The 24,499-nt window shown below is 37.8% G+C and overlaps 1 protein-coding gene across 1 annotated transcript; it reads left to right on the plus strand.

The window, feature by feature from the left end:
- The first annotated feature begins 798 nt into the window (after nt 1-798).
- Nucleotides 799-7,288, plus strand: edn3b (endothelin 3b). The gene is made up of 4 exons (XM_042409681.1): nt 799-1,189; nt 1,322-1,535; nt 4,432-4,590; nt 5,952-7,288. Exons 1-4 carry the CDS (start codon nt 1,066-1,068, stop codon nt 6,004-6,006), a joined length of 552 nt encoding a protein of 183 aa, XP_042265615.1. The 5' UTR covers nt 799-1,065; the 3' UTR covers nt 6,007-7,288.
- Nucleotides 7,289-24,499: the final 17,211 nt, after the last annotated feature.

Below are 24,499 nucleotides of genomic sequence, written 5' to 3' on the forward strand. Positions count from 1 at the left end.
AATGAGCACAATTACTATAACAAAACATACCAACTCAAATCATTAACTGTAATTGCTTGCAATTTGTCTGACCTGAAAAAATGAAAACAGCAGCTACAGATATATTCATGTGAACTCCAGCGCTTAGCCTATAGTTCTATCTAAAAACAAAGTCATACTACACAAGGACTACGGAGGGGGAACATACTCCTGGGTGGCAGTAGCACCATGTGTAGATGGCCTTGAGGTGGGTTTGTCTAGATCAGTTGGATTATACATTTCAAAACAGAAGCCTGAAAGTTAGCATGTTAAGCAAAAAGCTTTGTTATTGAACTTGAGAGGCAGCACTTCATCTTAACCTTAAGTCAGGCTGTGATCAGTTCCAGACTGACTTTTATATAAAACAGGAGTGTGAAGTCAAGGTTACAGGTGAGTGCCTAATCCAGTTTTCCACCCTATTTGAGTGTCTGGGCTGATGATATTGTTACTTGTTCTTGTGTGAGTTTGTCTGGGGTTTTAATTCAAAGGTTTCTGTTTTGAAAGCATGTTATAATAAATGGAAGTATTTGATAACAATGTTAAGTAATGATGTAAGGGCCCGTGCTGGGCAGTGTTGCTCAATGACATCTTTTACTATCTTAAAACAAGACAACTATTATATTTTTCATGTCATGCATCAACAGGAACACAGAGTAGTTCATGCCAGTACACACACACACTGCATTTGACAGAAGGGGTGTGAGGGGAGGTGTGGGCGTGTACCCAAGCCTCTCTAAAGCCCTTTATCTTTGATTTGGGCTTTTAGAAGGAGAAGTGACTTTGCAGAGCATCGTTGCTCTCTTTCTCTTAAAGATCACTTTGCTGCGGTACGGAGAGCAATTTGTTTTAAGAAAACCGCAGTTTCCTCTCACTTCACTGTGCAAGTCACAGGTAGGATTTATGACATGAAGCCATAAATATGAAAGGAACTGTGCGACAAACATCCTCTGAACCGTTATTTAACGTCTGGACCATATGAGATGAGCTTCACATGGACATCTACAAAGAAGTTAATGGATTTTCACTCCATGCTGGTGGGGGATTAATATGACAAGTGCGCTGCATTCTCATCAGGCTATGATTCATTTGGGAATATCAGACATGGCAAGGATTTTATCCATCCACGCGAGTATCATGCTTGTCAAAGTACTGGCATTAATTCTCTTACAAGGTACGTTTCAGGTTTGCAAGCTGCAACCAACTTTCACATCAATCTGTTTGTTCCCCATTATTTATTCACACATTTGGTTATTTATTTTCTTACTTAGCTTCTATTTCTATCATGTTTCTTGTGCAATATAAGGTGTCTTGACGTCCGATGCCTCAGTCATATCCGAGGTCAAACCTGGAGGTATCCCAGACACCAGCAGGGTGTTTGGCCCCGGGGGACCGGCGGATTTACTGTCTGAGGCAACGGAGGCAAAGTCCAGATCTAAGCGCTGCACCTGCTATTCTTACAAGGATAAAGAGTGCGTGTACTACTGCCATTTGGACATCATCTGGATCAACACTCCTGAGTAAGACGTGCTTTGTTAAATACTGTAAAATATCTACAATTCTCCAAGTATCTAGCAGGATTTGCTGCGCAGGCCTCGGCTTGCACAATATTTTCCCCTTTGTCAGTTGGGATAAAGACTTGCAATTAAGTCCATTTTAAACGCAGATTATACGGGACTCATGCACTAAAGCCAATACATTGTTGCAAGTCACGCCCAGAGTAACTGCCTCCCGAGGCGCCAGACGCAGTCATGGTTCAAGTGATGGCAAGCCCAAGAGAAACAAACTCACCCTGCAAGGTCAAAAAGAGAGAGAGGGAGGTTATCACTGCAAAAGTCAATGTGCTTTTTCTCTCTTTTACACCCCCTTCTCATCCTCTATCCTCTGTTACTCTCCCTTGCCATCCCCTTAATGGCCTACATGAGTCATAATCTGTATTATTTAATTAGCCTGCAATTTAATGATGGTTACTGTCCATGTTGTATTTCAAGTTAAAGATCAAAATTAAATTAAGAATCAGCTGTATCTGTGTATGAGTAATAGATTAATGACTGCACCATGATAAGAAAGATGATAGGATTATTAATTAGGTTGCATATATTCATTTGAATTTGTGTCATGAAATGCACCAGACACCCAAAATAGAAAAGAATGTTTGGTCTAATCAGAAATAATCAATCATATCAATCTAATAATAATAATAATAATGATGCTCTTGCTAAGCGCTCACAACTGTGGGGCAAATGTACATCCTCACTGAGACTTGATCAGTGAACGTAATAATAGATGAAGCTACTTTGACTCCCCTGTCTTGAACTGACAAATTCTCAGAGGCCCTGAAGCAGCTGAAATACCATTAATCTGCAGTGTTGAGGTTGTGAAGCTAAATGGACGGAGATCAGAGAGAAATCTGTCAAGCAAAGTTAACAGTCGACATGGGGCTGTTGAGTTATAGGCCAGTTCATCATTTTCTTAAAGGTGGGCCTGACCAAACTATAATGCTCTATTCATTACTCACTACAGCTGGATTTATTCAAAGGGAGTTTACAGTTCACTGAAATTGCACCATAACATGTTATTGTGGTATTGTGGTGTGTGTTTTTTTTGTAGCCTTTGAGTCTCCTCTTAAACAAAAGCAAATCACTTAATGGAAATGACTTAAATTGCTCACAATTTAGATTAATTAACTTGCCCTTTAGGTAGAGGTAGAACTGGCCTGTGGCATAAACATCTTATGCTTTCATGTATGGACAAATACTGAGGAAGGCAACATAATGAAGGTACTTTTTATTGCTAAAGGTGTTAATTTGGTCAATGTGGTTGGTTCTGGGACCACCAGCACAGTCAGGTTCGGATCGCCACAGAGGTACAATGACTCGACTTTGGCCGCTAAGTTGGCTCTGAAGGTGATGATGAACTATGAAGAGTGAACGTTACTAGCTGGCATAATTACAGTAAACAGTAGTTTTTCACAGTTTCCACTTACACAAAGTGTGTTCAACATGTGGCCCAGCATACCACAGATTAGTAGCAATACTTTAAAGTATAGTTTTCAACACCTTTGTTGTTCCAACACCTTCTTGTTTTGAGGAATGGTGCTTTGTTCTTCCACCTCCTAACCTCATATTAAAAACCTTGGCAAGACAGTAGGAAAGCATTCTTTCTTCCTCTGCCTCCTTGTGCCAGGACTGCTGTTGGCTGTTTCAGGTAAACAGTGCACTTTATTACTGCTTAGCAAGTTGGGACAAATTGACATAGTTTAAAGACTGAGTGGTATCGTGGTGGTGATATCGACATATACCGCAACATTCATTTTAAACAATGATTGTGTTTTTGAATATGTTTTGGGAGCACTACACTATGATTGAAGATAAACTCACATAAAGGGATTTCACAGAATCTCAGTATAGAAAGTAAACAAGAAGGAGCCACTTCTTTCCTATACTGAAGGACCCCAAATGTTCTGAAGGACTGTGGTTGAAAGTAGCTTCCAAGTGTACATTGCGTGCATGTATGGCCCCTTCTTCTGTTGTGACTTCTCCCCTAGAGTACAATTATGATGATATTGCTTTTAGTCAGCTTTCCATATTGTGTATGAGGTATGTTTCAGCAGAAAGTCCTGACAGCTGACATCAGTATTTCCAGAATGAACTCTGACCCAAAGCAGCCACTTCAGGGTGAACAGGTTTAAGGTTAAAAGGCCTTTTTTCTCAGGGGTCAATCGGGTTTACAGTTGTAAACGGTCAGGCAGTAGGATCAGGTTTAACAAGAAACAGTGGAATCAGCAGGCAGGACACCAGCAGTGCAGTCTGACATAATCTGACAAATCTATGGGGTGAGCTCATAGCCATCAGTGTAGTTGAGACCTTCCCCTCAAGCTGTGTGCGAATGGTATACGTGGTATACGAAAATTGGTCATGGAAGAGATTCTCCTTCCTGTTTGCTCCTTAAGACCTTATAGCTCCTAAAGCCACAAACACATTTGTGTTTTTGATAAAAATCCATCACAGCTGGTCAAAAACATGCGTGACAGATTAACAGATGCATGGAATGAGAAAATGGAGAGAAGTGATGCCAACCTGACACTCCACATACAACAGTGGTATCCAGATGGGAGGATTAGGGTTCGAACTGTCAAGTATACAGTGATGGACTCTCTGATCTGAGTCTCTTTGTAAATTTGATCTATGGAAGTTATATTTCAATTTTACTGTTCACTTTCATGGATCTTTCTGGCCGTCTTTGTTTTTCCATTGAACATTCCCAATGGTCACTTAACTAAAAACAAATGCTCATGTGCAAAACATTTAATCTGCAACTGAACATAAAACACAAGGCAGATTCAGTGAAAACTTTTCTGTTTTTTAACAATTATACACCTGAAATAAATGGCCTCTGTTTGTTTGAATTTCTTAGACGCACGGTGCCCTATGGAATGTCGAGCTACAGAGGACCTCAGCGAATCAGACGTGCTGTTGGTGGACAATCACCTGAACGTGAGGGGGCAAAGGCTCGCCGCTGCATGTGTGCTCTGCTTGACACAGACCCTGAGTGCCATGATTTTTGTCTGTCAAGGTCAGTCTTGTTCTCTTCGTAAAAATGATACTGGGTCCCTCTAAATCTCTGCTCTCATTAAGTATCAACCCATCAACACATCAAACCAATTATTAAGTGAAGCGTCTTGACTGGAGCTGATAAACAGGCCGCTAACAGTGAACACACATCAAGCACGGCCAGTTTTGGATTTCTCTGTTAATTTGGGGTCTCTGAGTGTCAAACAACAGATCTTATATTCTGTTTGTTTACTGTTATAAATACGTATAGACTAATATTTTAGTTTATATTTTACTAAATTGTACACTTGTAGCTGTCATGGAAAACCATTAGTTGCAAAAAAAAGAAAATTTAATTATCATCATTAACTAAGGGTATAAAATTGAGGTGTAATGAGATGTGAGTCAGTTGTCTCTTCCATGTTCCGCTCAAGGACATAGTCAGACTGTAAACAAAAAAAATATCTGACGTTTTTCAACATGTTGCTTACTGGTTACATCATGGTTCAAAATTCAGCATATAGCATCATTGTGTCTGCATGCTGTCAACAAAGATGAAGACAAACTGCTTTTGCCGTGTAAAGTCTTACTTGCTTGAAAACAGAAAACTTAAGAACTCTTTATGCTGTGTCATTATTTTCAGATAAACAATATGTGCACAGACTCTTGAAAAGAGGCACGCTAATGAACAAATGAGTCTTATTTCATATGTTTTTGACAATGCCATGGGGGCAAAGAGAGCCAGGACAAACACCTTAAAATATTGTTTTAAAAAAAATCAAATCAACCTAAATGTAATTAAATTCTAAAAACTTTGCAAGATTTCTATGTATTCAGTATTTCTATTTTTTCTACTTTATAATTGTCATAGAAACTGTAAGATAGAAACCTCGTTATTGAGAAGCAATGTGCAGTAGTCATATTTCAATGTTCAGAAGGGTACTCTACACACTTCTATTTATTTATCAAGAGGACTTGTAGTCGGCAAGTGAAAACAGTTGTTTGATCTTTTTTTTTTCTGTGGCTCTGGGAGGAGCTGTCCAAAGTCTGAAAAAAGGACCTTGATGATGTCATCAGGGTTATCTCGACTTGGGTTTGGAGACTACAATTTTTAACAGAAAGCCTGCATTACAAACTGAGGCATGGAGTTTGAACGACATGGGTGTTCATCAGGCAGGGAGGGTCTAACAAATACGGGACATGCAGAATCCAGCGTTTTTGGAACTTAACCCATACTAGGCACTAAAAAGTCAGGATATCTCAGCCTCTCCTGCTGTGATTTTGACCATTCTTTTTTTATTATCTGTATGATTTGATGCAATACTAAATCACTGGATTACCCATTCAATATTACTTATTTAATATGTAATGTTCTCTTCAAAGCCCCCCGCAGACTGTGCCAGTCAGGAGTCTTCACAGAGTCCCCGGCCCTGGATGACAGTTTGACTCCTCTCCATCTTCTCCTCTTCTCCTCGGGGGAATGGACCCTTCACTTTCTGTTTGGCGCACTTGCTTCCACAGGTACGCTCACATTCAAGGAAAGAACTTTGGAGTTTGACACTGCCGACATTCCTTTGCATCATAACTCTTGGAGCAAGTTCCATCAAGCCGAGCGGTTTCAAGACCTCTTCAGCAAATTTGATACAGATCGCTGGAGGCGATCTCCCTTTTCGTTCCCTCCCGAGAGCCGCATGAGGATTAATTTCACCATAATATTATAGCCAGTGACCTTGCTTCTATCAAGCTTGATCAGACAAAGCCTTTGTATTCATACCTGGTAACAGAGTGTTGTGGACTACACTTGACTTGTCTTTCAAAACAATGAGATAAGCTATATCAATATATAAAGGACAACAAAGACATTTCTGCGAAAATGTTGGAGAGCAGAAAGCAGCATGAGGAGCCATGGACAGTAGGAGAAAGGCATGATATTGTGATATCATGTCTTACAATATCGAAACACGCAAACCAAAAAAATGAGGCAATCTTATGACTACCTGTGTTTTCAGGTGTATTATTGAGCTTTGGTTAACGAGACTATTTACAGTCAATCTGGCTTTCACACCACGACAGCTTGACATTTTGTTCATATCAGTTCTTTCAGCAGTAATATATCATTTTTGCTCTTTGCAGCTGAACTATCAGTCATATTTGTTGTGCTTTTACCTCACTACCACTGACTAGCATTGACTCTGTACATACGGTATGACAGCTTTAACTGGAGCAAACTTTAAATTGAACCACCACACATTGTTAGGTCTAACCCAAATTAGTCCATCTCGAAGAGAACTGAGGGAAAATTAAAATTAATAGCTTGGAGCTAGGGGTTAAATGTTAAAGAATAAGTCTGGTGATCTTCTATATGTTTCCAACCATCAACAACATGAAAATACCTTTTGGTGCTCAGACCATATGAGCTTAAAAGGCACTAGACAATAATAACCAGGATGGCCGCATGACAGATCATGATGTACAGTTCAACAAATTCAAAAAGAGAACATTTCAGAACATTTAATTTACATGGAAGAAATATCCTGTTATAATGGACACAGTGTTCTCTGTCTCGGCAGCCAAGCCTCTCCTATAAATCTCACTAGAACAAAAATCTCCATATCAAAAAGCCAACTCAACATATCATATCATAAACATAACAGTGAATTGATCCTACTAACGGTATTGTATTGTAGTCAAAGTCAAAGCTATTTCCTCCATTGTTGTCCAAAAACATAAAATGAGCACAGTCAGTCCCACGTTCATCATTCTACTGCCATAAATTATCACTAGTGCACCAAATGTACGCACTATTTACTTATATTTGAGTTGACTTTTAAAATCTCATTTTTACAGATTTACATTTTCATTAGAAATGAACGGACTTGGGGCTGAGTGCCACGGACGGGGTAGACGGATGTTGGAAAGTATTGAGAGACCTGGTTTAGGTATTGTCATTGGATTTATTAACAATAAGAAAAGTACAGAATAACGCCAGCCTTATCCTTTAAGCGAGAGCTTGTATGCAAAATACATACTGATTTGATGGGGAGCCGCATTTTAGCAGATCACAGCTCCTCAGTCAAGATGGTCTGCTTTATTCCGTCAATCTTTGGGCTTAAGAAAAAAATGTAAAGCACTATATTGCCCAAGGCCTAAACAGGCTTTGGTTCAAGTGTGTCAAATTCCATGAAGCTATGCCACTAATAGAGTTAAACATGATAAAGTAACATGCAGTGCTTCACCACAGTCGAGTGGTTATGTTCCTTGCTTCTGGGGCTACATGTGCCCACCCACTGCCCAATAATTGAATCCTTTTAGTTTCTCTCTCCTGTGCCTTCGCTACTCTGTTTCCCTGTCCAGTTTTTCAAATTGTTCCTTGGACTGATGCTGAGCAAACAATATTTACTTATTTATCCTATAAAAAATGTTTGCACCTTGTATGATTTTCCACTAATAGCAGAAATAGTTCTCCTGGCGTATATTACAGACAAGCTTTTGTGTTCTATCCCTTTTTTTGTTCACTGTTCACCAAATCCTGTGGTCTACTCTAGAAAACAGAGAAGCACAACAGTAAGTGGTATTTGTTAGTGCCTGCTGGTTTGTGGTCCATGTGGTTAATCTACAGTGAGAGCTTTTCCATGAAAAGGGAGTTTAATGTGAGGAGGCATTTCAAGACAACACACTCTAAGTTTGGTACTGGGATTACATTTTCTTCAATATTTATAATAATTTGCCCAATTTTTTGTCAATAATATGTCATCACTTGTTGAAAAGCATTCATTGTTGCTAAACCGTTTAATAAAAGCACCGCCAAGAGAATCCTAGCTAGTTATTGTTGCCTTTTTGTGCATGCTACAGCTTGGATCACAAAGTGGACATCTAAAATGTATTTCCATTCTGTCAATTTCAGTGCCATTATGTGCCTTCATACTAAAGTAACTCGGTCATTCTGGTCCAAGCAAATCTAAACTTACCCCTGATAGGTTCCTTTGCGGCTCTGTAGATGGTGAATTGATCAACATTACAAATGACTGTATAATGGACCACGTTGTACACAAGATATGTATTAGTTTAATTGTTTTTGTTTAAAGGCATTATTACTTTAAATAACATGGAAAGAATATTAATGCAGTAGATTCAGTACAATATGTGGCATGAGTGTGTGTGTGTGTGTGTGTGTGTGTTTGTGTTTGCGTGTGTGTGTGTGAGAGAGAGAGAAAGAGGATAGAATGAAAAGAACCTGTAACTTTATCAAACATGCTGAACATGAATATAAAATTAGAATAAATCCTGTGGATAAAGGCTATTTTTTTATATAAGTGAGTAACATTAGAGAACTTCTGGTGTATTCATGGTATTGTTAAAGCATCCAGCGACAAGGCTCTTCTCCAAGAACTCAAATATGACAATGATGATCATGATCATGATCATGGTACATGGGACACATGAAAAAATATGGTTACAAATTACCTTTCAGAAACGGTTGCCTCCTCACTTTGTATGTTTGCATGTATAATATGTATGTATGAATTTATGTACATTTAAAAAATATAATATTTCTATCTTGAAATTGTATCTTAATATTCCAGGTTCTGTGACATCCAGAGACAAATTAATACATTAACACAAATAACAAAGGGGGAAAGATGTGGAGGGCAGAATTCTCCAAGTGTATGGAAAAACATTTTGTAAAACTCTGATTGCTCAAAATTAACCATTAGTATTTATATTTTGTTAATGGTCACTTTCCTGCCAGTACCCAGCTAGTAATGGTGAATTTTCACAGTTGCTATGCACTATGATAGATTCTATTTTGAAGAGAAATTAGTTTTCTCCCTTTAACTTGCAATTTAATGTGTTCTACTAGAACCTGTTTTTGTTGTTACCACTGACTTTTTTTTTTTTTTTTTTTTAATTTCATGTAATCTTCACTAAAAAAGTTGTGACTTTATTGACTTCTGCAAACGATGTATTGGGGCGCATCAACTAGAGTCACTAATGTGTTTTTTTTTCTGTTTTTCACCACTAACTATCAGTGGTGAAGACTTTTTAATGTTATTTGTCACTCTCTGTATTTATACTATGTTCTTTACATAGATAGCATGCACATATTTATTCTTTCATGTTTTGTAGATTATATTTGACTGCAATTTACAGCCCTCTGGTGTAAAGTAATTTCAGCCAGAATAAATACAGCGTAAATAAGTACCCAGACCGAGTAAAATTCTTTCATGGGACTATTTCAACTTCTCCAGTCTGGGGAAAAAAAACGGTACTGTGTGCTGCACAGCTGGGTAGCCTGGGGTTTTATCGTCTGTTGGGTGTGTACGAGGTCAGCTATGGTGCTTTAACCCTCGTTTTGCTTAAATTGCTTATTCAAGGCCATCTGAGAGGTGCTGAGTTGAATGTATGGACGTGAACACTCCAGACTTAACCCATGTTCCCTTACTGAGCAATGAACTGTCACCATATCCAGTCATAAGCTTGCTCTCAACTCTCAAAGCTACCTCTGGTTCTATCCCATATTTTTATCTCTCTAAGTGGACCAGTCCATTGTATAGTATCTAGTAAAATTTTAAATGTCATCTGGTAAATCGTTTTAAAAAATATAGCACCTACATATCCAGCTGTAACTAAATAATAATCATTTTTACCCTGTTACAGATGAGGAATACACACAGCAGTTGTCAGAAACTGATATATGACATGTGATATCTGACGACAGCTATTTACAATAACCAAGAACAGCTGTGGTTGTGATGATTTTCCTGTTATCACAAGGTCACGAGTTAATAATGGTGTTATGTTTAGATAGCCAAGTTTTTTTTCACGATAACAGGATCATTTTCTTGTTATCTGGAGAAAACAAAAATATAATTTTCTAGTGATAATGGGTTAATTTACTCATTAATTGGAGAAAACGACTTTTTGTGTTCCCGGGATAAGCAGAAAATTGTCCTGTTATTACAAGAAAACGACTGTAATCCCGAGATAGTGAGATAATTTTTTAAAAGGAATTGTAACTGTAGCCACTCTTCTGTAGCTAAATTTTTTGTTTGTTTGTTGTTCTTCTTTATAAATTACACATTCATTTTGTTGTAAATCAGAGAATATATTTCATGCCACCAAGCTACGTATACTGCCATACGAACACCTTTTCTTTCATAAGACAGAACGTGAGACCAACTGGACCCTTTGAAGCCTTAATACCACCTATCATCCTGGAATGTTGCGCTAAGTCTACCCTAAATAAGCCTACCCTGGAGCCTCAGTATAAACCTTCTGCAGCGAGCACCAATAATATCGTTCAGTGAGTAAGGCCTTATTCCCACAGTAAACCCTGGGAAATATTTCTGTGCAGACATCCTGACCATGCGACGGCAGGTTCAGGACCCCTACCATGGCTTACAGTTTGTTGTTTGTGTTCTGGTTCATTAAATGAATAGACCTTTTGTGACATACAGTGAACTTTTGACAATTGAAAGATAATAATGACTACTCTTGCCATACACAGAATATCATGGTGATATTTTTACATACTGTGTATTCTGTTTTCGATTTGGAGTATAAAACATATAGCGTTTACAGTAAAGCAGTCTAAATGCATTGTTATTATGCTTTGCTTTAAGTGCGTTATGTTCTTGATTTGGTGTATGCTGCCATTCATAAAATTATCAGGTTGCTCAAATATCTAGTTACTGCTTGTGGTCGGGTGTGTGATATGAAAATGTACTCATGGATTTCAACTCATGCTTGTACCATTTACCTTTACAGTTTTTAGGTTATTGGTTCAGCTTCCATAATGTAATAATTTTGCAGTTATGTTTTTATTAACAGAGATACATGTAATTAGGATGTGAAGATGCATTAAAGTATCTTTTAGTTACAACATAGCCGGGATCTGACTTGTTTTAATGTTTTTTTTTATTGGATTTCTGCTCCTTTGCTTTTCCAGAAATAGTGTAGAGCTACGTCCTGTAATATAATTTCACATTGAAGTGGTAATCATATTTTTTTATATTAAATATATTTTCTTTTTTCTCATTTCGCGATAAATTCTTAGTTGTGCACTTGACCTCCAGCCTGATGTTAGTAAACAATAAAAATTTGGACCAAAAGCCAACCTCAAATCTGCACGTTTGCAGTCAAAGTATAGCCCAAAGGTAATGAAGCCTGTCAACCCTTTGATTTATGACGAACCTGACTAGTGAAACGTGGATGATATGGATGATTAAAAAGGCCTGCCAGGTTGTTTTTGAGTCAGACATTTAGAATGTGTTTTGAGTCATACACATAATTGACTACAGGGAGTAGACGAAAGAACTGAAGCTCTTTCAGTAAAGTTCATAAATCACCATTGAAAACGATTATGAAGTTGAGGCATATTTCATAGAACACAATCTAAGCAGCACTTTTCAGCTACAAAGCATGGGTCTGGCAAATAGCACTTTGCTATGTGAAGTTCAAATAAGACATCTTTCAAATAAGCAAATCATCTATTTGTAAAATACAGGTAGGTTAGATGAAAAAGTTTGAAATCAGAGGTGATTTATTAACCTTTTTATTATTTATTTTATTTATTTAAGGCCTTGATCAGCGTCAACATTATTTTGTCTAGTCCCTCTATCTACATGGCCAAAATGTGTCTTGAATTCTTCTCAGCCACAATTCAGAGAAGATCAAAAGTGATATATGACCTCTCCTATGTACTGATGCCAGCGAGAATGATTTTATCTTTTAAGGAATTACTCTTCCACGTCTCCACCCTTTTTGATAACGTGCACAGGGGAGAACAAACACAGATGGAGCTTTTCATTTCCTTTTGTCAGTGCTTTCATCTTTTCACTCTGTGCTGTTGGAATGAAATTAGTCAATTTAAAAAGTTTTTGTAAATAAATTAGGATGCAGATAATGACACAAATAATCATTCAGAGCTCCTTTCAACAATAAGAAAGTACATAAAAATAAAGAGTATAAATCAATACAATGAGGTAACATGAAAAATATAAAAGGGGAAAAAATAAAATGAAACATCAGTAAACATTTGATAAAGTTGAATTAATTATATAATTAAAGAGTGCAGTAATTGTAGAGTATTTATTAGGTAGGTTTTACTAATTACTGGCACTCAACGATTATTATAATACTTTTATGTACCAGTGTGCTTTTGAGTTAGTAACAAAAACTATCAAAATGCATTTACACTTAACATGAATTAACAAGTACTACTAGCTAATTGTACAGTGATTATCTGACAGAAAGGAATTTTATGTGGTGGGTTTCAAAGACTGACACAGTAATAGGTATGACATTATGTGTATTCAGCATTCACAGTCCAATAACTCTAATAATGCAGTAATCAACAGCACAAAGGATTTGTCAGTATCATGAAATATAATAGTGACAGGTGCAGTAATCGCTTGATATTTATTATAATAGTGCAGTATTCTTGTGGAGCATCTATGACATTTTTAAAAACATGACGTTTCTATCATATTTACTGTTGCATATTTAATGTACCAAATCATTGTATACTAAAGAATCCATTTGATTTGCAGATGTAGCTGGTACTCTCTTAGGATGTCTGACTCATGACCTTGTTGCATAATATGTTATTCTCCATTGTACATTATACAAAGTATAAAAAGAAAAAAAATACAACAAAGGAAATATGTGGCTTGTAAACCTCAGAATAAAAACATTGTTTAATATTTTTATTTAATTTACTTAACCTTTATTTAACCAAGAGTAAAAGTGTCTTGGCCAAGACAGGCAGCAGCACAAATAACATGGCTGCAGACATAAAACAAAAATATAACAATTTACAATGAAAACAAAGAAGAAGTTATTTAGAATCACTTTAAATGCATCCGATGAGACCAGCCCCTGAAGATTCAGGTAATTTTGAAACTGATTCCAAGCAGAGGGAGCAGAATACTTAAACACCCTTTTTCCCAGTTCAGTATGGGCTTTAGGTACAGTTGCTAGGAACCAGGAAGTCCCAGGAGCAAAGAAAATAACTTCTAGGAAACTAGGAAAGCGGCAGTCCAGAACAACCTTATAAATAAGAATATGATAACTGTTAAGTCTACGGGTGGACAAGGTGGACCATCCAACCCAAGCATACAAAGAGAAATGGTGGGTAAGGGCTTTGAGATTTGTAATAAACCTCAGTGCTCCATGGTAGACAGTATCCAGCACATGTAGGCATTATGAAGATGCATGCATGTATATAACATCTACATAGTCCAGCACAGACATAAAGGTGGAAGCAACAAGTAGTCTCCTTTTGGAGTTCAACTTCAGTTTTTTCACCAGTTGCTGAGTGTGAGGCTGAAATAAGAGAGAATCATCAATTATAATTTCAAGATACTTGTATTGAGATACAGACTCAATCTGAAGGTTAGTGGCTTGATTTTGCATTTGAGAACATGAGTTTTGTTTTGTCAGCATTTAAAACTATTTTAAATCACACAGAGTATGTTGTACATTATTAAAAGAAAGTTGTAGCTGACAAAGAGCCTGATTTGGTATAGACATGGAGCAGTATATCACAGTATCATCAGCATACAAGTGGAAATTTGTGTTGGAACATAGTGAAACATATACTGTCCTATGTTTAGGGGAGCTGTCAGTCACATATGATCCTTTCAACAAAGGTTTATGTTGGACTTGAAACAATGCATTGTTTTACAAAAACAGTCAAGTATCTGTCTCCAAAGGGAACACTCCATGCAGACATCTCTTGTAATCAATTGGCTGTGTAACTGATTAAATAAAAGTAAAGGTTTACAACCACCTACAACACTTTAGCTCACTTTCACTACAAGAAAATCCCCAAATAAACTACTTTAAAGTTGCATTTATAAAATTTTGTTTAATTTAATTTAAAACCATATTACCACCTTATAAAGTTTGATGGCTAACATGTTGTCAAACAATTGCCCACTGACATGTCACACACAGAGCAACATACAATAGCATCATTTGGGGTCGTGTTTCTGGCTGGACACAACACACTGACTACACCAGTTTCCACCAGGAATCCACCAGATTGTCTAATTCCTCTACAAACTGAAACATATACCATCAGAATAATTTGAAACATATAATATCTATAATCTATAATCACATAAAAATCTACACGCAGTGGCTTTAAAGTTGCTATCATCAATATTTTTCTACCAACTATGGATTACGCCACTACTTGTATGTAAAAGGGGTTGCTTGTAGGGATGAATCCACTGAATCCACTTTGCCTTTCATGTCAATTTGTCCAGAGCTTTATTGTGACTTTCAACGCACTGTGTTGTTTTTTTTGGCTTGTAACTTTACTATTTTGGTTCACTCTCACTTCTCCCATAACACTGTTTTGGGCTACAGCAGGCAACTATTTTCAAGGAAAAAGCTTTAAAAACCCACTGCACACTACAAAACTGCCTTACAGTCGCCCGGGTGAATGTATCTGCTGGATATGTAAATAGGAAAATATATGCTAACAAGTTTGTCATATAAATTTAAAAGGTGATAATATGTCAGTGTTGTGTTGTTCACAGCTTGCTTCCACTGCACCCAAGAGGCCAAAAAAATCAGTTATTGCAGGTTTAAGTTTTATGTAGAAGAAGAAATGTAACATGAACTATGGACATTTGGAGTCTCTTTGTCTCTGCCTGTGTTTTCTCTGCTTTCATACATTTGAGAGTAGATTAAACTACTTGCATGACCATTCTGACATGACATGTCCATAAAAATACATCTGCATCACGCTGTCTCTGACTGAACAAGCACCATGTTGTGTCCTTCCCACTCAACTAATGGTGACCATTGAGCAAAAAAAGGTTCTTCACCTTTGCTCTAGAAAGACAGCACTGAAAGATCATGACCCCATTAACCCTCAGAGCTGTTCTGGAGTCTGAAACTCAGGTATGACTTGACAATTACTGAGATGTTGACAACTTCAGACTCATAAGCTGAAGAAGAGCAGCACAGATGTTCTTATCTCCTCATGGCTCCCTAGGCACAGCGTCTCTTCCCAACACTGAGGTGGCATTACAACCAGCTGTTCACGCTACTTCAACTTGTTTTCAACTTGAAGGGGTGTGATGCAGATCTAGGTATGATTGAGGAAAGGTCATTTAAGGCCTATGATTGGAAGAAAATTGATGATACACTGCATTGGGCATTTTCAATACCGTATCTACTCATGTAGAATCTATTGCACCCACAGGTTACATGCTCATGCACGAACTTCCTGGTCTGTGAGGATGAGGAAGTTTGTTTCAGAAAGTTTCAGAAAAATGCGCTGCTGTTGCTCCGAGGCATGAATCTGTAGAATTCTTCACCACAAAGGTAAATCATACAGTGGAAAGTCTTTCATAACATTTGACTTCTTAAGCAGCCGAAAGTCGAACCTTACCTCAAGGAACGGAGAAACATGCAAACACTGGTTTATTCAAGTGCGGAATGTGAGGAGTGTTCCCACTTGACCTATAATTCACACTTAGTGGAGGGGGGCGGTGGCTCAGTGGTTAGCACTGTTGCCTCACTGCAAGAAGGTCCTGGGCTCGCACCCCGGCCGTCCCAGGTCCCCCCCTTTGTGGAGCCTGCATGTTCTCCCCTGTTTGCGTGGGCTTCCGCTGGGTGCTCCAGCTTCCTCCCACCATCAAAGACATGTATGTTAGGGTTAATACTCCCATCAGTTCCCCTGACACTGGTAAAAAGATCTGGATCGGTCCCCGGGTGCTGCACCGCGGAGGCCCACCCCTACTGGTACTTAGGATGGGTCAAATGCAAGAGGATACATTTTGTTTCAATGTATGTGAGTGCTGAGAAATGACAATAAAGAGGATCTTAATCTCAATAGTCTTAATAGTTTCTAGTTTAAAAATAGTTTCTTTATCAACATCATGATAAACAAGCTGTTAAAAGGTTATTTAAACATTGCATATTGTTTTTCTAGATTTAAATGTTCTCCACTCTCCATGCATAAGTAAAATACCTTATGAGCTAATCACAAACTTTGTGACTTCAAATTGGAGTGCCACCTGCTAAAATGTAAAATAAGCTCTTAAAGCAAACCATTTTCGAATTTATGTAGGTAAGCAGCCAGCTTTTGGATTAATTTTGTTTCCATGTGTTAAGTTAATAAGTGTATGTGAGCAAAATATAAACACATGTCATTTGGAGGACTGTTTATCTAAATAGCACCTGCACTTTGAGATGAAAAAAAAGAGCCCCAACAACAGCAGCAGCAGTTGTGATCAATCTCTTTCCAGGTTGTTTGTTTAACTCTGTCCATTAAGGCAATTAATACATTTCCAAGGTGACACAGAGAAGTAAAGCACAAATATTTTACATGGGGCTTTGGACTATCTGTGTCAATTTATAAAACTTTTTTGCATGCAGCCTCAAAACAGAGAATACAGTAGCTATACAGTAGGAGACAGTTGCACAAGAGAGAAACATGTGGTAATGACATTTGTGTTCAGCTTACGCTCAATGTGTCTTCAGGGGTTCTCAGTAATGACTTTGACAGACCGGGCCCATCAGTAACTTTGTGTGTATGTTTCCTTTCTTATTAATGAAGCAAGTTAATGTATTAGATTCTATATACCAAAATGCTTTACGGAAGAACATAAAGAAAAACATGGAACAGAAGTGGTAAAGCACTAAATAAGAGCTCAAAGTGCAGTCTTGTGTCAGGAACAAACTTTATTAGCTGCGGCATAAAGGTTTAATGTTTGTACTTGCATAAATCAGACTGTTTTGGATGATGATTACATTCTCATTTATCTGAATAGGCTTGTCTGTCAGAGGCCAATTCTATAACATGCCTAGAGGGAAGTGAAAAGTGTGGTGTATCTCTGCAAGTTGCAGCATCACACCTGCTGCAGGTACGTCTAATTATGAGTGAAGATTCCAAAAAGAATTTAATAGCATGAATTAACAATTTCTTGGCTCGTGGTCTTGATTAATGTTTCCCTCTAACAACTCTATTTCTGCAACACAGTATTTCATGCTGTAGGCTTAACACCTACGGTACAGAGTCATTCTAGGAAAAAAAAAAGTATTTTGTTCCATTTTACTTCAGTGGGACCAATTACAGTTTTGAAAAAATGACATACTGTACATGATCCCCATTTTCATTCCACTGTGGTCAAGTTTCTTACAAGATTTCACAATTTTGTGGGAGAATGTTAACTGTTATTATGGGAGGGAAACACTTTTTTTCCTGTTTTTTTCCTGGAATAGAAGCCAAAAGTGGTGAGATAGTTGCAGGCCAGGGTTTTTTTTTACTGCGTGACAGTGATGGGACACAACCGATTATGTGGTTTTGTGTAACTATACCTTCGGAGCAGTATACAGTATTTGGACTTTTCTTATACCTACTGCTATTATTTATACTTTCAGCACGTTTGAGGTTTTGGGATGTGTGTCTTCCATCCGTGTGTGTCCATCTATTTATCTCAGAGCTGGAGCGCAAGTCTTACATGGATTCAGGGAGCTTCTGCAAAACACAGAAAAATTGAGGAGGTGAAAACAGATCATTCTATTTATTGGTGCGTAGAAACATTCAAGGGTGATGAGCTTCTTGTCTGGATTTTTTGTTCGAATTTATATTGGCATCTCTCGACAAGCCTCAAAGACATATTTGACTGATGAAGTGATAACTGTAATAGTACACTGCATAGTAAATCAATTCACACTTCTTGACATCAGGGTTATTGACAGATTTGAACATGTATCTTCCAAACTAGCTGTGTAAAAAAAACGTATAAAACTATAAATCAATTCAGCTTTCACTTTCTGCACAGTCTGCCACAATAGGTTTCTGTAACCCTGTAAATAAGCGTGAAAGATAACCTTGGAAAAAGCAGTCTGACGAAAAGAGAGAGTAAGAAAGAAAAAAAAAACTGCAATTACAATGTGGAAAATGGGAGAAAGCTTGTTCGTGGTTTTTTAAAAGTTTTTTTGTCACATTATGTGTCTTGAATTCTGCATTAAAGAGGCCATATTATACCCCTTTTCCACAAGTTAACACAGTTCCCTGTGGTCTTAATAAAATGTATCTGAAATGCTTTGGTCAAAATACCAGAAGGATCAAGCGCCACAGCAGCCTTCTCATCCTGTCTAAACAGCCCCGTTCAGAATGACTGGTTTGAGTGTAAATAAACTTTGATTTTACTGTGATTTAATTGCAATAAACGGATCAAAAGGATAACTACATCATGATTTTGATTTTATAAAAAGCCTGAATTCATCCTTTGTCAGGTTTGTCTGCACAACAACATGCAAACAACTGTGAAAAATGCTTGTTTTTTGAATGGAGTTCAGATAGATCAGAGCTATGCTAAGATTGTAGCTGCTCTATCCACACTCAAAATAACATAACCTAAAAGTATAAATACGACAGCAACATTATTGTTTATACACATAGATATCTACATACTGTTTAACTTTAAAATCATATAAACTCACCGGCATTTAAGACGTGTATTACTGATGACAGCAGCTGAAGTGATGTGTGACTCCGGCGTTAGCTCTGGCTAGGTTGCCCCGCAATACGGGCAAATTTTTCGCCTTTAGCTTAGCCTAGCTCAGCCTAGTTTTGCCCTGTGTGATGTAAGAAGGGGCATCAAATCTGAATGGCTTGTTGAATCACGTGAGTACAGAGCAAGCCAGCCCTCACCAAACTGACTGGAAGGTCTTATTTTACAGCTTGTGTGTTAGTAGCCTCATCAGAAACGTAAATACATACGCACAAGCACTGAAAAAGTGAGTTTTTCATAATATGGCCCCTTTAAGATTGCAGCCTTACATGAGTGGAATTCTTTTATCTTTCTGTTTGTACTTTGCAGTGTAAACATTAACAACGTTCAACAAGACTTCAGGTTCACAGGGAATAGAAAGAGAGGGAAAGAATGGCAAAAGAAGAAGACGCTCAAGCAATGTCGTATTTGTTTTTGTTCAGACTGCTACCTGTAGAGTTGTCTGGCTTGACATCACTCAAGGAACACATCTGGAGGCCAAGCGGGTGTGTGAGGATGTGCCTCGGGTGCAGTGACTTAGACGCTCACAGAACAGCAGCTGATTAAATCCAGGCAAGAAGCTGGGCTGTTTGTCGTATCTTTTCTTTCTCTTATCAGTTTATGTCTGCTTATAACAGTTAAAGGGAAACGTTGGGATTTTTTAACCTGGACCCTATTTTCCCATCATTTTGTGTCTAAGTGACTAATGGTGACAACAGTTTTTGAAACTGGTCCAGTATTTAGTGAGAGCACTTCAGCCAGCAGCTGCGAAAAGGGCTGTAATGTAATCCTTTGGGGCAATGGTGCCCCTTCAATGTACGTCCATTAGAAGTGCTTGTTTTTGCCACTGACAGGCTCAGATTGTTATTATAAGTGTCTAACAACATTATGGAAAAGATCCCTACAGAGAGATTAAAACTTTTCTTTACCTTTCGCTTGATCTGGTCTGTTTATTATTCTGTCTAACCAAGTCTCGCTCAAGGAGAAGTCTCATTCTGAAATGTTGCAGGAAGACAATGGTGAAAACGTAAGTGAGAGTTGGAGAGAGGAGTGCTGACTATTATATATTTAGCTGATTATTAGATGTTTAGCTGACTATTTAGTTGTCTTCCTGCAAACTGTAAAATTGTATGCATATGGTCCCTTAAACTGTTTAACAGCAACGTCTATGGTTTATTGAGCAAAATGAAAACTGACAATTACCTAATCCATTATTTACTTTTTAGTATATATAACAAGCCTTAATAGTTATGGTATATCAGACTATATTATATTTTAAACACAGTAGACTCAAATAGACTTTTCTTACATTTATTTAAACTTTGACACACATACCCGCACAAGCATGGCTTGATGACAATCACCATGTTTCTACTCGTGCCAGAAAAGTGTAGAATTCACACATGAACTGCTTGGATGTGGTGTTGAAGGATATAATTCTCGGCAATAACTTTAATTGTATACCCCAAACAATATAAAATCTGCATCCATGTAAATGAATAAAAACTTCATTGTTGACCAGGTTCCAAAGTAAAGTGAAGCTCTTTGGAAGTCTCTGCTGGAAAGACTATAAAAATAATAACAACAATTTCATGGACTGCTTGTGTGCTGCTTTTGAACTTAAAATTTGGAAGATCCCCCTCTTTAACTTTCATTTTGATTACATGGTTTTATCTTGATTTTGTTTATATTTTCTCTGGAAGGCTCCTCACCCATTACTCCATGTCTCATCATAGGAGCAAATGAAGAATACCCCTCAGTTTCTGGGTCACAGACAGGAGGAAAAAGTATACACAAACTTGAGCAGAACCCTTGTTTGGAAGAGCAGTTGGGAAAGATGAAGCCGAGGGATCAAACACAGTAGAAGAAGAAGAAGCTGTCAAACTTTACGCTAAGCTCAACACTGCTGGTTCAACTGTATGTGCTAATTCACCGACCAACTCAATGATCACAAGTAATTAATCTTTCATTGTTTTCAACAAATGCCAAACCTCTACTCCTATCACACTTTCTTTAATTTCTTCAGTGAACCCTGCCAAAATATGTTAATCCCAATCGTTGCTTCTGAATCCGAGGACTGTCCCCGGGTTACATGAAGCAGTTGGAATTCATCATTTTCCATTTTTCTGTGTAGTTATTTATCAAATCCTCATTTGGGTCAGACTTGGAATCGAATGAGAGTGCAGCTTTCTCATCCAGGCTGTATTCAGTGAAATGATAGAGGAAGAGCAGATGTTTTAAGCACTGTTTGATCATATTGAGGAAAGCCCCATGTTCTCTTACCAGATTCTTATAATTCAAGTGGCTTCACTGAGTTATGTAGAAAAAATATCCTGTTTAGGAGTTCTACAAGTTATATGGTAGCACAAAGAATCAGACCTCCATGTCTGACGTGTTCCAACAGAAGATCTTTATTAATTAAAGTCACTGGACTTGCACTGCATTAAAATGAAGCATTCTGAGACAACAATACAAATGCCACCAAGCCAATTTCTAGGAAGGCATGTACAGTACAGAATGATTTCAAGAAGCACCTTAGTGATCACATCTCTGTGATGTCCCACCATTTCACTGAGATTCAGACGTTCAATGCATTGTAATGTACGGCCATGCAAAGTAGCTGTGATGCTTTCTGTGTTTTAGGCTTGAACTAAACTGAGGAAGGACTCAGTGGAGAGGAGATGGCAACAGTCAGACAAAGTTCGCAGGTTGGTGGTCTTGAAATTAATACATACCGCAGTGTCGCATAACACACCGTCTGTCAGGCGAGCAGCATGTCTGGGAGAGGGAAAAACAAGTGTGTGTACAGTGTGTGTGTGTGTGTTTGTTTACACAGATGTAAGGTTAGGACAAATAAAGCACTAAGTGAACATACCACACACACACACACACATACACACACACACTGCACCTCACTCGTAAAAACCTCAATGTTAACAACAGGGCATAGATGTATTTGTTTAACTGGTCAGCTCCCACTACCTTCTTCCGATCCCACTGGCCTTTGACTCCAACTTTATCAGTAACTGTCACTCGTACGGGATCCCTGACCCTTCAGGTAATAAGTCTGGTTGAGTTTCTGAGCACCTACAACCAATGGTCAGTCAGAAGGAAACGTGTAGGGAGGTCCTGTGTACAGTAGCCTTGTGTGTTCAGAAAACGCTCATAAATCAAAGGGTTGAATAATTTCCTTTGGACTTGTGACATGAAGATGTTATCACATGATGGATGAGGTGAGAGACTCCTCAAATACTCCCAAACAGACAGGAATACACATGGGGCTTTTTGCGCCATTAAACATATTCAAAACCTTCACTCTCAGTGTTCTTGTTGAAGACAGAGTGATCATTTCAACTGGTTTCATTAAAAAGTATGTATTTGGTGGGATTTTGGGTCATTGTGCTATTATAATTGGCATGTTTAACACTGATAGACAAACAGGCTTTTTGACTTGCAATTTGCTAATGCAGACTTGACCCTTGACTTGGACTTGCCAAAAGCTTTGAGACTTGTCCTGGACTTGATCCAAAACACTTGCCTCAAAAACAGGTACAAAACGTAATCAATCCTTTAATTTCCTTACTAGGCAATTTATAAAGTAAGGAAAACGCAGTTAGGATCTGCTCAGTTTAAACCACTGCATATACCGGAGTTTTCTGCACCTAGGATCGGTGTCCCTCCTCCTGATGAATATAATAATAGTAATAACAGTAAGCCATAACTGTATACATCTAAAAAAAAAAAAAAAAAAAAAAAGACATATAGCTCTTTGCCTGTTGGCAAAAAGCAGGGATGTTGAATTCCCAACATAAATCATGTAACAGGATGTTTTCTCAGAGAAATATTTAATTTCTGTGGAAATATGACCTTGTGACAGTGTAAATAATGTAAAGTAAACCCTCTCAGTACTTAAGAGATTTATGGTGCAGCTCAGCAGAGGTAATAACAGCAAAAATGATAATGCTTTATATGTGAGACAGTGCTTGGAGCGACATTGTGTATAGAAGGTGATGGATTCTTGTCATGCGGTAAAACTACTACTAGATATGCGTGTAATTAGATATTAACATGCAGGTTCAAAGCAAATTAAACACTTTCATGGGGCTGACTGAAAACTGATATGTTCTTGATCAAGGGTGAAGTATGTATAGGCCATACATTACCTTGTTCACTGGCCTGTTGAGGAGTGTGATGATGATGGTATGTGACTGCCACCATGTGGAGAAATTGCTTCATAACTCCTTAAGGTGACTTCAGCTTTGGCTTCATTTGTTCTCAAGTAAAAAATGTGACATCCTCTGATATCCTTAATGATTTTTATATGGATATGTGGAGGTGGTATTTGTGGTCATATATTCATTATTCTTCCTCATTCAACACAGGGATAATGAATTAAGACATGTCCTATAGCATCAGTTTATGCTCCAAAAACCCTCCCCATATGGCGATGAAGTCATTCCGCCGCTTATTTTTCCATTTTCTGTAAGCAACTGAAGGAGACTCACTGAAGCATGACAGGAATTGATTTTCCTGTATGCATATTTGCATTTGAACAGAACACTTGTGCATGAAAGCCAAAGAGGGCGTTCAGTACACAAGGTTCCTATGAGTCACCAATGCAATACATCACCCACTTAGCCCTCACCCATTCAACACACTGATTGCTATGCGCAGAACAGTATGACAGTTTTTTTTTTTTTTTTTTTACTAAATGCTAGTTAATCCGAGTTAAAAATGATTCTTCACGGCAATGAAAAGTATGTCAAAGGTAGCTTGTTGGATGTGTGATTGAATGTAAGTAGGCTCTTTTCTAGCACATACATGAACAATTATAAAATACCATAAGATAACAAGTATGCATCACTTTATTCAGCTGCTCTAAACAATAATCAAAGGATGGCAAACAATAACTTAATTTCCTCCGCTTGCCCTTTAGGCCAAAATCTATTCATATGTCAACAACTGTCAATAACAGTTACTATTAGTCTTGAAGCCAAGAGCTCTGATTTGCAATTAATGATGCACAATGCACATCATAGTCTATTTGAACTTTTGCTTAAATGACATTTGAGGGCGCTCTGACACACACAGGCTGCAGTATTGTTCTGGAGCAGCAGCTCAGCAGGTGTCCTCCCATCTTCTTTTTAAGGAGGTGTGGTAGAATTGCAATGTATGATTAAGACAATTAAAAATCCCTCTTAACAATGCTTAAGTCATTCAGGGTATATATTTATGCATTCATATATTTTATCTCACAAGGCATGTGCAATATTTTACATATCTTTTTTATTATGTTGTATATAATTTATTATTGTCTAGTATTGAATCGAAGATGATTGCAGTTGTGTGTAGCACTATTGCCCAAGATAACTGTCCCCTCAGAGACAGTAAAGTAAATCTTATAGGGTA

Source organism: Thunnus maccoyii, chromosome 4, assembly GCF_910596095.1.
Source record: "Thunnus maccoyii chromosome 4, fThuMac1.1, whole genome shotgun sequence".
NCBI classification, from domain to species: domain Eukaryota; kingdom Metazoa; phylum Chordata; class Actinopteri; order Scombriformes; family Scombridae; genus Thunnus; species Thunnus maccoyii.

Bases quoted from the DNA above. Each gene is read 5' to 3' on its own strand.
- edn3b (XM_042409681.1), top strand. From the start codon at position 1,066: ATGACAAGTGCGCTGCATTCTCATCAGGCTATGATTCATTTGGGAATA. The intron at 1,536-4,431 runs GTAAGACGTGCT...TGAATTTCTTAG, and splicing joins ATCTGGATCAACACTCCTGA to ACGCACGGTGCCCTATGGAA. The intron at 4,591-5,951 runs GTCAGTCTTGTT...TTCTCTTCAAAG, and splicing joins CATGATTTTTGTCTGTCAAG to CCCCCCGCAGACTGTGCCAG.